At 40.0% G+C, this 13,595-nt stretch overlaps 1 protein-coding gene across 1 annotated transcript; it reads right to left on the bottom strand.

The window, feature by feature from the left end:
• Positions 1–826: 826 nt before the first annotated feature.
• On the bottom strand, positions 827–4,069 carry LOC110462469 (tubulin beta-4 chain-like). The gene is made up of 4 exons (XM_021516423.1): positions 3,928–4,069; positions 2,515–2,623; positions 1,971–2,326; positions 827–1,735 (listed from the first exon to the last, which is right to left on the bottom strand). The coding sequence occupies exons 1-4, from the start codon at positions 3,982–3,984 to the stop codon at positions 1,010–1,012; spliced, it is 1,248 nt and encodes a 415-aa protein (XP_021372098.1). The 5' UTR covers positions 3,985–4,069; the 3' UTR covers positions 827–1,009.
• Between the last annotated feature and the right edge of the window lie 9,526 nt (positions 4,070–13,595).

The raw sequence follows: 13,595 nt of genomic DNA, 5'->3' as shown, positions 1-13,595 counted from the left end.
AAACCACAGGAGTAATGTGTTAGGTAGTGTATAACCTTAACTCTAACACAAATCACAGGAGTAATGCGTTAGGTAATGTATAACCTTAACTGTAACACAAACCACAGGAGTAATGTGTTAGGTAGTGTATAACCTTAACTCTAACACAAACCACAGGAGTAATGTGTAAGGTAACATATAACCTTAAGTCTAACAAAAACCACAGGAGTAATATGTTAGGTAGTGTATAACCTAAACTCTAACACAAACCACAGGAGTAATGTGTTAGGTAACATATAACCTTAACTCTAACACAAACCACAGCAGTAATGCGTAAGGTAACATATAACCTTAAGTCTAACAAAAACCACAGGAGTAATGTGTTATGTAGTGTATAACCTTAACTCTAACACAAACCACAGGAGTAATACGTAAGGTAGTGAATAACTCTAACATAAATCAGGTGGAATACGTAAAGCAGCATATACTTTAACTTTAACACACTCATAAATATGTGTAAGTTTGCATTAATATTGAACAATTCTGTTTTTACAGAGTCGCATTATGGTTTGTTATGTTGCCTTATGCTTTAACTCTAACACAAATCACATCTGCTACTTTCAATTTTCATATAAAAACCCATTACGAGACAACTTTTCGAAATTAACGAGAAAAAAATCCAATCCAAAACTAAGTTCAATTTCAAATGAAAATATCAATAGAGTAAAATGACAGGGCAAAACTATCGTAAAGATAGCCTATACGTGAAGTGTTTGATGCAAATAATGAGATATTCATCCAACAGTATTTAGAAGATCTAAGAACAGTAATGGCAAAACAAGATGGATAACTTTGGCTTGATTTTATTTTAAGATAATCATTGACATGTCACTACCCTCATTTCAATACTTGTTGGTGGTTATCTTTGGCTAAAATGCTTGTTTGACTTTTCAGTTTTTTGGCAAACGTCAAATTTGTTTTGATTGTGTAGTATAATGTATGTCATTGATTTTAATATGTCAATTGTTTTTTAGGCTTCCTCTTCCTCTCCTTCCTCGAACTCACCCTCCTCCTCGGCTGTGGCATCCTGGTACTGTTGGTACTCAGACACCAAGTCGTTCATGTTGGACTCAGCCTCTGTGAACTCCATCTCGTCCATACCCTCACCAGTGTACCAATGCAAGAAAGCCTTACGACGGAACATAGCGGTGAACTGCTCGGAGATACGCTTGAAGAGCTCCTGGATGGCGGTGCTGTTACCAATGAAGGTAGCAGACATCTTGAGACCACGTGGTGGGATATCACAGACGGCGGTCTTGACGTTGTTGGGGATCCATTCAACGAAGTAGCTGCTGTTCTTGTTCTGGACGTTCAGGAGCTGCTCATCGACCTCCTTCATGGACATNTGGGTCAGCTCTGGGACGGTAAGAGCCCTGTACTGCTGGCTACCACGAGATGTAAGAGGAGCGAACCCAGGCATGAAGAAATGAAGACGGGGGAAGGGGACCATGTTGACAGCCAATTTACGGAGATCGGCGTTCAGTTGACCGGGGAATCGGAGACAGGTGGTGACTCCGGACATGGTGGCGGAGACAAGATGGTTCAAGTCACCGTATGTGGGTGTGGTCAGTTTGAGTGTACGGAAGCAGATATCGTACAGAGCCTCGTTGTCAATACAGAAGGTTTCATCTGTGTTCTCAACAAGCTGGTGGACGGAGAGGGTGGCGTTGTATGGCTCGACCACGGTGTCTGATACCTGCAAAATACAGAAGAAAATATCTTTTTGTAATAAGGGCAGTTTATATTTGCATTGCCATACCCTGATTTCTTTAATACAGCTAGTCATTTTAGAACTATATTGAAATTCTGATCAATTTGTAAAAGTTAACCACACGATCATATTTTTAATCAGTATAAGTTTATGTTGCAGAAGAAATACAACGCCTTTTCAAATGGTGATATTACATTAAATATATTCAGGAAAAAGTTACCTTGGGTGATGGTACAACTGAGAATGTGTTCATGATCCTGTCGGGGTATTCTTCACGGATTTTGGAGATGAGGAGTGTTCCCATGCCGGAGCCGGTACCACCACCAAGAGAATGTGTAAGTTGGAATCCCTGAAGACAGTCACAACTTTCTGATTCTTTTCGTACCACATCGAGAACAGAGTCTACGAGCTCAGCACCTTCTGTGTAATGTCCCTTAGCCCAGTTGTTTCCAGCACCACTCTGTCCGAACACAAAGTTATCTGGTCTAAATATTTGTCCAAAAGGACCAGATCTGACAGAGTCCATAGTTCCAGGCTCCAGATCAACCAAGACAGCACGGGGAACATATTTGCCTCCTGAAATTGAAAGAATTAAACCAGATTAATAAAAAGGTAAAAGTACAATTTCGTTGTCAGGAAATTCTTACACAACGTTAGACAGTAAATATACCCCAAGAGCATTTCCTAATAGGTTAATTTCTTTTTAATGAGAATTTGTTTTACCTTTCAGATATTAAAGAAGTAACAGAAATGTCATTAAGTACCTGTGGCTTCATTGTAGTACACGTTGATCCTCTCCAATTGAAGGTCGGAATCTCCGTGGTATGTACCGGTGGGGTCAACTCCGTGTTCATCAGAAATAACCTCCCAGAACTGAAATTTAAACAAAGTTGTTACCAACAGTGAAAATGGTAACGATGAGACAAAGAACTTGCTCTGCTAAAATAAACTTAACCTGCCTAGTATCCACGCACCCAGTTACAAAACAGAAACTTTTTATGTTTATTAGGTGTCTATTGTCATGTTTTCACCGGGTCGAGCTTCTATCTTTTTAACGTTATTTCGCATTAATACAATTGCCTTTTATTCTTAGATGGATTTTCACTCGTTTTTTTTTATTATTCTGTCATTGATGTTTCTATTTTGTGAATCGGTAAAGAAAAAATAAAATAAAACAAGCTGATGAATTTCGCCTTCCTCCATTGTTCCCGTGATATATTGACGACAATTTAAATGGTAAACGAACAATACGGCACGTCACAGTTACCGTAGTGTAAATTAATCATTGTCATGTGACAGCACTCCTGGAGCGTTTTTTTATTATTAAAAAACTGTTACATTCACTCTAGTAGGAACACAGTGCCATTGTTTTACAGTCAATACATTCCTATACAACAATGTCATTACAAAAGATTCAAAAACCAAGTGTCTGTGTGATCCCGGGCGCTATTTATATAGGTGGTACACACGTGAAGCACTCTCTGTATTGATTGCTTAACAACCGAAATGACAGACTAAGAGTGGTAACGTGTAACCTAGTAACTATGTCTCATTGGCTTGGGTGATCCTGGAATCGATAGCTATCATGGCCAACCTGAACAGAACGAGCGAGCGTGTTTTTTTTTAAATTTTCTATTTACTTCAATTTTTTCATTGTTTTTATTTTACAAAATCGGAAAAACAATCAGTAAATATTGATCGTATATCAAAAAAGGCCGGACTGTTTTTAATATATTCCCGAGCATCTGATTCTGATGACCCTAACACCGGACATGAGATAATTACAAGTCAAAACGATCTGCGTTTTGAGTGTAGAACAGCAGGGTACTGGATTTTAAAAGCCGATGATTTCACGTTTGTGAATTTATAATAGAACAGCTTTTCATTATGTCACCTCATTATGTAATTTATGTTTAGTAGATCGACCAAATGTGAACAATCAGATAGCTACACTGCATCACTAGCAAGCTAACAAAAACGGTGAAATCGCATCCACTCAGCCTACCTCAGCTATACAACAAACTCTAACTTATCCCCGTACATTTATTTCTAATTCCGAACATGGCGGCCATTTTCTTTACATCAAGAGCATGCCGCTATCACAAATATTATAATTTTGACAAAAAATACTTTAAACGAATTAGTATGCAATTTAAAGAATATATAAGGTTAGGTACCTTAGCTCCAATCTGGTTGCCACATTGGCCAGCTTGCATGTGTACGATTTCCCTCATTTTGTAGTTGATGTGCCGCCCTGCTAATCCGTTATGTGATAGTTTGTCCGCTTCCTGATGCCGCTCTGATGGCTGCGCACCAAGGTGGCCGCTTATATACCCCGCTTTCGATCGATATCCTAGTCATGATAAGGGCCAACGTCACGCTCGCGAGGACGCTTCCTAGAAACGTCAACATTGTATCATAATTGGATTGCTTATTTATTATTGTGGACCAAATGATAGTGTCTCGATTTCGGGTATGCTTTGAATATGAAAGTAACTTGTGTATCGTTGCCAAGTTGTTTTTGACATCTTTTGAATACAAGGTCATTTCCAAGTATTTAATTGCTTACATTGCGACACTCGACACATTTAAATGTGTTTTGAACTACAGAAGGACTCAAATGAGTATATCAAATAAAGAATGAACACTTTCAAAAGCATACTATAAAATATAAAACTGTTGATATCATAAGTGCCCGTTAATGTGTACCAGCAGGGTTGACCTCTGATCGATGTAGCGGGAAATGGAAAATTGAGTCTTCTTATTCCAAATATCTCAATTCTAACTTAGTTAGATTTATGAACCTGACATAAGTTGTTTGTTTCATTTGCTCTTGAATGTGAACATCGCTTATGCGGATGAGTTTGAATTTCGCACATTCAAGCTAGAAATAAATCCGGCTCAAAATTAGAATGCGTTAGGCGTATTTAGTGAAATATGCCATACCGACAATTCAAACTTCAAAGTTAAACGATGTCTTTGTGCAATAAAAATGTTGTATCTAGAATGATTTGATATGAGCCATGACAACGAACATTCATTGACGGTTTACAGTTTTACCTCACCTTACACGTAAACTTACACAAGCTCAATTACACAAGCTCCAGTATCTATAGCGCCCAGCAGTAGACTTACACTAGATCCATTATCCATAGCGCCTAACGGTAGACCTACACAAGCTCTAGTATCTATAGCGACTAACAGTAGACTTACACAAGCTACAGAATATAGCGCCCAACAGTTGACTTACTCAAAATCAAGTATCTATAGCGCCTAACAGTAGACTTACACAAGCTACAGAATATAGCGCCCAACAGTAAACTTACTCAAAATCAAGTATCTATAGCGCCTCACGGTAGACTTACACAAGCTCAAGTATCTATGGCGTCTTACGGTATACTTACACAAGCTCAATTACATAAGCTCCAGTATCTATAGCGACCAACAGTAGACTTACACAAAATCAAGTATCTATAGCGCCTAACAGTAGACTTACACAAGCTCCAATATCTAAAGCGCCTAACGGTAGACTTACACAAAATCCAGTATATATAGCGCCTAACGGTAGACTTACACAAGCTCCAGTATATATTGCGCCCAGCAGTAGACATACACTGGCTCCAGTATCTATACCCCTCAGCAGTAGACTTACACTAGATCCAGGATCTATAGCGCCCAACAGTAGACTTACACAAAATCAAGTATCTATAGCGCCTCACGGTAGACTTACACAAGCTCAAGTATCTAGAGCGTCTTACGGTATGCTTACACAAGCTCAATTACACAAGCTCCAGTATCTAAAGCACCCAACAGTAGTCTTACACTAGATCCAGTATCTATAGCGCCCAGCAGTCGACTTACACTAGATCCATTATCCCTAGCGCCTAACGGTAGACTTACACAATCTCTAGTATCTAAAGCACCCAACAGTAGTCTTACACTAGATCCAGTATCTATAGCGCCCAATAGAAGGTTTACACAAGCTCCAGTATCTAAAGCACCCAACAGTAGTCTTACACTAGATCCAGTATCTATAGCGCCCAACAGTAGCCTTACTCAAAATCCAGTATCTATCGCACCTAACGGTAGACCTACACAAGCTCCAGTATCTAAAGCGCCTAACGGTAGACTTACACAAGCCCAAGTATCTATAGCGTCTTACGGTATACTTACACAAGCTCAATTACACTAGCTCCAGTATCTATAGCGCCCAATGGTAGGTTTACACAAGCTCCAGTATCTAAAGCACCCAACAGTAGTCTTACACTAGATCCAGTATCTATAGCACCTAACGGTAGACTTACACAAGCTCAAGTATCTATGGCGTCTTACGGTATACTTACACAAGCTCAATTACATAAGCTCCAGTATCTATAGCGACCAACAGTAGACTTACACAAAATCAAGTATCTATAGCGCCTCACGGTAGACTTACACAAGCTCCAGTATCTATAGCGCCCAATAGAAGGTTTACACAAGCTCCAGTATATATTGCGCCCAGCAGTAGACATACACTGGCTCCAGTATCTATACCTCCCGGTAGTAGACTTACACAAGCTCCAAAATATAGCGCCAAACAGTAGACTTACTCAAAATCAAGTATCTATAGCGCCTCACGGTAGACTTACACAAGCTCAAGTATCTATGGCGTCTTACGGTATACTTACACAAGCTCAATTACATAAGCTCCAGTATCTATAGCGCCCAATAGAAGGTTTACACAAGCTCCAGAATATATAGCGCCCAACAGTAGACTTACACTAGATCAAGTATTCTTAAGCGACTAACAGTAGACTTACACAATCTCCAAAATATAGCGCCCAACAGTAGACTTACACAAAATCCAGTATCTATAGCCTAACGGTAACCTTACACTAGATCCAGTATCTATAGCGACTAACGGTAGACTTACACAAGCTCGAGGATCTATAGCGTCTTACGGTATACTTACACAAGTTCAATTACACAAGCTCCAGCACTATAGCGCCCAACAGTAGCCTTACACAAAATCCAGTATCTATAGCACCTAACGGTAGACCTACACAAGCTCTAGTATCTAAAGCACCCAACAGTAGACTTACACTAGATCCAGTATCTATAGCGACTAACGGTAGACTTACACAAGCTCCAGAATATATAGCGCCCAATAGAAGGTTTACACAAGCTCCAGTATATATAGCGCCCAATAGAAGGTTTACGCAAGCTCCAGTATATATAGCGCCCAACAGTAGACTTACACTAGATCCAGTATCTAAAGCACCCAACAGTAGACTTACACTAGATCAAGTATCTATAGCGACTAACGGTAGACTTACACAAGCTCCAGAATATATAGCGCCCAATAGAAGGTTTACACAAGCTCCAGTATCTAAAGCGCCTAACGGTAGACTTACACAAGCTCAATTATATATAGCGCCTAGCTGTAAACATACACTAGCTCCAGTAACCATAGCTCCAAGCAGTAGACTTACACTAGATCCATTATCTATAGCCTAACGGTAACCTTACACTAGATCCAGTATCTATAGCGCCCAACAGTAGACTTACACAAAATCCAGTATCTATAGCCTAACGGTAACCTTACTCTAGATCCAGTATCTATAGCGCCTCACGGTAGACTTACACAAGCTCCATTATCTAAAGCACCCAACAGTAGACTTACACTAGTTCCAGTATCTATAGCGCCCAATAGTAGGTTTACACAAGCTCCAATATATATTGCGCCCAGCAGTAGACATACACTAGCTCCAGTATCTATAGCGCCAAACAGTAGACTTACACTAGATCCATTATCTATAGCCTAACGGTAACCTTACTCTAGATCCAGTATCTATAGCGCCCAACAGTAGACTTACACTAGATCAAGTATCTATAGCGCCAAACGGTAGACTAACACAAGCTCCAGTATATATAGCGCCCAATAGTAGGTTTACACAAGCTCCAGTATATATAGCGCCCAATAGTAGGCAAGCTCTAGTATCTATAGCGACTAACAGTAGACTTACACAAGCTCCAGGATATATTGCTCCTAACGGTACATTTTCACGAAAGACTTACACAAGCTCCAGTTCCTATAGCTCCTAACGGTAGACTTACACACGCTCCAGTATGTATAGCGCCCAACAGTAGACTTACACAAAATCCAGTATATATAGCGCCTAACGGTAGACTTATACACGCTCCAGTATCTATAGCGTCCAACAGTAGACTTAAACTAGATCCAGTATCTATAGCGCCTGACAGTAGACGTACACAAGCTCCAGGATATATTGCGCCTAACGGTACATTTTCACGAAAGACTTACACAAGCTCCAGTATCTATAGCGCCTAACGGTAGACTTATACACGCTCCAGTATCTATAGCGTCCAACAGTAGACTTAAACTAGATCCAGTATCTATAGCGCCCACCGGTAGACTTACTCAAGTTCCAGTATATATTACGCCCAATAGTAGGTTTACACAAGCTCCAGTATGTATAGCGCCCAACAGTAGGTTTACACAAGATCCAGTATCTATAGCGCCTGATGGTAAACTTACACAAGCTTTAGTATCTATAGCGCCTGATGTTAAACTTACACAAGCTTTAGTATCTATAGCGCCTGATGTTAAACTTACACAAGCTTTAGTATCTATAGCGCCTGATGTTAAACTTACACAAGCTTTAGTATCTATAGCGCCTGATGTTAAACTTACACAAGCTTTAGTATCTATCTATAGCTCCCAACAGTAGACTTACACTAGAATCATTATCTTAAGCGACTAACAGTAGACTTACACATGCTCCAGAATATATAGCGCCCAATAGTATATATAGCGCCCAAAGGTAGATTTACTTATGCGCCAGTATCTAAAGCGCCTAACGGTAGACTTATACACGCTCCAGTATCTATAGCGTCCAACAGTAGACGGAGGGGAGATCCAGTATCTATAGCACCTAACGGTAGACCTACACTAGATCCAGTATCTATGGCGACTAACGGTAGACTTACACATGCTCCAGAATATATAGCGCCCAATAGAAGGGTTACACAAGCTCCAGTATTTAAAGCGTCTTATGGTAGCGCCTAACGGTAGACTTACACACGCTCCAGTATGTATAGCGCCCAACAGTAGCCTTACTCAAAATCCAGTATATATAGCGCCTGACGGTAGACTTACACGAGCTCCAGTATCTATAGCGCCCGGTAGACTTATACACGCTCCAGTATCTAAAGCGCCTAACGGTAGACCTACACAAGCTCCAGTATTTAAAGCGTCTTATGGTAGCGCCTAACGGTAGAAGTAGACTCACTCGATCCAGTATCTATAGCGCCTGATGGTAAACTTACACAAGCTCCAGGATATATTGCGCCTAACGGTACATTTTCACGAAAGACTTACACAAGCTCCAGGATATATTGCGCCTAACGGTACATTTTCACGAAAGACTTACACAAGCTCCAGGATATATTGCGCCTAACGGTACATTTTCACGAAAGACTTACACAAGCTCCAATATATATAGCGCCTTACGGTAGATTATACAAGCTTCGTGTATGTATAGTGCCTAATGCAAGACTTACACAAGATCAATTACCTATAGCGCCCAATAGTAAACTTACACAAGCTTTAGTATATATTGCGAATCACGGTAAATTGACACAAGCTCCAGTATAAATAGCGCTTAACGGTAGACTTACACTAGCTCCAGTATCTATAGCGCCCAACAGTAGCCTTACTCAAAACCCAGTATCTATAGCGCCCAGCAGTAGACTTACACTATATCCATTATCTATAGTGCCTAACGGTAGATTTACGTAGACTTACACATGCTCCAGAATGTATAGCGCCCAACAGTAGACTAACACAAGCTCCAGAATATATAGCGCCCAATAGAAGGGTTACACAAGCTCCAGTATGCAAAGCGTCTTATGGTAGGCTTACAAAAGGCACCTAACGGTAGACCTACACAAGCTCCAATATATATAGCGCCCAACAGTAGCCTTACTCAAAATCCAGTATATATAGCGCCTAACTGTAAACATACACAAGATCCAGTATCTATAGTGCCTAACGGTAGATTTACGTAGACTTACACATGCTCCAGAATATATAGTGCCCAACAGTAGACTTACACTAGATCAAGTATCTATAGCGCCAACCGGTAGAGTACCACAAGCTCCAGTATATATAGCGCCCAATAGAGCGCCCAACAGTAGCCTTACTCAAAACCCAGTATCTATAGCGCCCACCGGTAGACTTTCTCAAGTTCCAGTATATATTACGCCCAATAGTAGGTTTACACAATTGCCAGTATCTAAAGCGCCTAATGGTAGACTTTCACAAGCTCCAGTATGTATAGCGCCCAGCAGTAGACTTACACTAGATCCATTATCTATAGCGTCTAACGGTATACTTACACAAGCTCAATTACATAAGCTCCAGTATCTATAGCGCCAACCGGTAGAGTACCACAAGCTCCAGTATATATAGCGCATAACGGTAGACTTACACGAGCTCCAGTATCTATAGCGACTAACGTTAGACTTACACAAGCTCCAGTATTTAAAGCGTCTTATGGTAGGCTTACAAAAGGCACCTAACGGTAGACCTACACAAGCTCCAGTATGCAAAGCGTCTTATGGTAGCGCCTAACGGTAGATTTACACAAGCTGCAGTATCAATTTCACCCAACAGTAGAGTTATACAAGCTCCAATATTTATAGCGCTTAACGGTAGACTTACACTAGCTCCAGTATCTATAGCGCCCAGCAGTAGACTTACACTATATCCATTATCTATAGTGCCTAACGGTAGACCTACACAAGCTCCAATATATATAGCGCCCAACAGTAGACTCACTCGATCCAGTATCTATAGCGCCCGGTAGACTTATACACGCTCCAGTATCTAAAGCGCCTAACGGTAGACTTATCCACGCTCCAGTATCTATAGCGTCCAACAATAGACTTAAACTAGATCCAGTATCTATAGCGCCTAAGGGTAAACTTACCCAAGCTTTAGTATTTATAGCGCCTAACGGTAGATTTACGTAGACTTACACATGCTCCAGAATATATAGTGCCCAACAGTAGACTTACACATGCTCCACTATATATAGCGCCCAATAGAAGGGTTACACAAGCTCCAGTATGTAAAGCGTCTTATGGTAGACTTACACAAGCTACAGTATCTACAGCACCTCACGGTAGACTCACACAAGCTCCAGTATATATAGCGCCTAAAGGTAGATTTACTTAAGCGCCAGTATCTAAAGCGCCTAATGGTAGACTTACACAAGCTCCAGTATGTAAAGCGTCTTATGGTAGACTTACAAAAGCTACAGCATCTACAGCACCTCACGGTAGATTTACACAAGCTTTAGTATCTATAGCGCCTGATGGTAAACTTACACAAGCTTTAGTATCTATAGCGCCTAACGGTAGATTTACACAAGCTCCAGTATCTAAAGCGCCTAACGGTAGACATACACATGTTCCAGTATATATAGCGCCCAATTGTAGACTTACACAAGCTCCAGTATCTAAAGCGTCTTATGGTAGACTTACACAAGCTACAGTATCTACAGCACCTCACGGTAGATTTACACAAGCGCCAGTATCTATAGCGCCTAATTGTAGACTTACACAGGCTCCAGTATCTATCATAAAATGATATACAGCATTTATATAGCGCCCTATATAATTTGTAAAATTACTCTAATTACAACATATGGATAATAACAATGGTTATAATTGTGAAAACAAACAACAAAGGCTTGCAATCACTTTCATACATTTAACAAGCAATGTGCACACATACATGACGTCTTTGCAAAGCAGACGTGAAGAGGTGAGTTTTTATGTCCCTCATGAACTTGGCCAGGGTATTTGACTTCCTAATAGCAGATGGTTCCGTATGTCATAGTACGAGATTTAGGGACACACAACAAAGATTCTGACTCCGACCGCAGTGATCTCGACGGCTGATACAGGGTAACAAATTCATGTAGGTACTGAGGAGCTGTTCCATTCAGTGCCTTGTATGTGTATACCAGAATTTTGTACTGCGACCTGTATCGTACAGGTAACCAGTGCAACGAATAAAGCGCAGGTGTGGTGTGCTCTCTCTTTGGAGTAAGAGTAACTAGCCGTGCTGCAGTGTTCTGGACCCTCTGCAGACGACTAGTTAGTTTGTAAGATATACCACAGAGCAGGGCGTTACCATATTCCAACCGAGAGGCAACAAGTGAATGCACCAAAATCTTGCATGCATCTGAAGTTAGAAACTGCCGAATACAGCCGATGTTCCTGATCTGGTAGTAACAGGATTTGGCAATAGCGTTCACTTGTTTCTTCATGCGCCTAGGGGTAGACTTACACAAGCTCCAGTATCTATAGCACCCAACAGTAGACTTAAACAAGCTCCAGTATATATAGCGCTTTACGGTATACGTATACACGTTCAATTTATAAACAAAACGCGTTTTGTTGAACCATTAGCTTTTGTCGATCTCATATGAATGAATTGTTTTGAAATTTAATAGAACTGTCTCAAGACCAACTCAATTCATCAATTCGTGAAATCAACGAAAACAAGATTCAATCTTTAATGATACATATAAAAAGTGTTGAAAAAAATCCAGGTGGACGGAAGATTTTGATCAGCAAAGTAACACAAAATGTCCTCTCTTATTTTCTTTTTTTTTGTTATTGAAATCGATCCAAGTACAACCTAGTGATCGCTATTGTCAATTACAGTTACAATACTCGAGGTGTAATTTGAGACACAAAGATCAAAGATAGGTCAGTGCTTCATGTCGTCTTCCGGATCGGGTCACACACACGTAGGGGTATTGGGTCTCTATGTGTGACTGTTGGACTATCAGGTATCCCCGTAACCAAGGAGTTGATGTATCAACATTGATCTAGTAGATAAGGACGATTTACATGTTAATTAAACATTGGCTCCAGTGAAACTATGGATAAGACAGGTGCCATGTCTAAGTACCTACCAATATTTTATATATTTATAGACTCACTGGCACTGTTATTTGGCCTATCGTGAATTTAAAAGGAAGACAAATATTCCGCTACATTTTGTGAGACTAATCTAAAACTGTACAATATTGTTCTAGTTATTATTATATTTAAGTTTAAAATAAAGAAACAATATGTAAACTATATATCAACTTTTATTCAGAAAATTTAATTTCAATCTGATAACATCGCATCGGGAGAAGATATTTCAATTCAATTAAGTTTATTCAAAAGGAGTACAGCTTAAAGGAGTCATAACTGTGTGAAACGCAGTAATTTAATTGTAGACAAGATAACGGAGGCTGAACAATGTGAAACAATTTCGCTCCGTGTCATAAATCGTGTAATTAATAAATGTACTATACAAGATAACACAATAATGTTGAACGGACATTATGCCACTGTTATCGATTTGGTAGTAAGGCGAGATGGCTGCAAAACGAAATCCTTGAAAACTTTTATCTTTATATTCAGTATAACTGATATTAATTCCATTGATCTTTAGAACGACTTGGAATGGGCAAGATGAAAGTTTCATTAGTAAGAATGAGAGTACCAACATGATGAAAGCGACCGTAAATATATCTACATGACACAACTCAAAATACACTGGAATTTACGACAGTAAACCATTTGGAGCTCCCGGCTTTATAGAGATAAGTCCATGTGCTGGGGAATACAAAATGGACGGATCGCTGCACTGTTTGGCTGTCTCGCTTAGAGTCGTACACTTTAAGTAGCCTTAACTGAATTTAGATCCTTGATAAAACTGACCGATTGATTACTCTGATAGGGTATTACACTAATAAACAAAGTTAGCTTAGAT

This window comes from Mizuhopecten yessoensis, unplaced genomic scaffold (assembly GCF_002113885.1).
Source record: "Mizuhopecten yessoensis strain PY_sf001 unplaced genomic scaffold, ASM211388v2 scaffold10797, whole genome shotgun sequence".
Lineage (NCBI taxonomy): Eukaryota > Metazoa > Mollusca > Bivalvia > Pectinida > Pectinidae > Mizuhopecten > Mizuhopecten yessoensis.
This window is presented reverse-complemented; position numbering and strand designations above follow the sequence as displayed.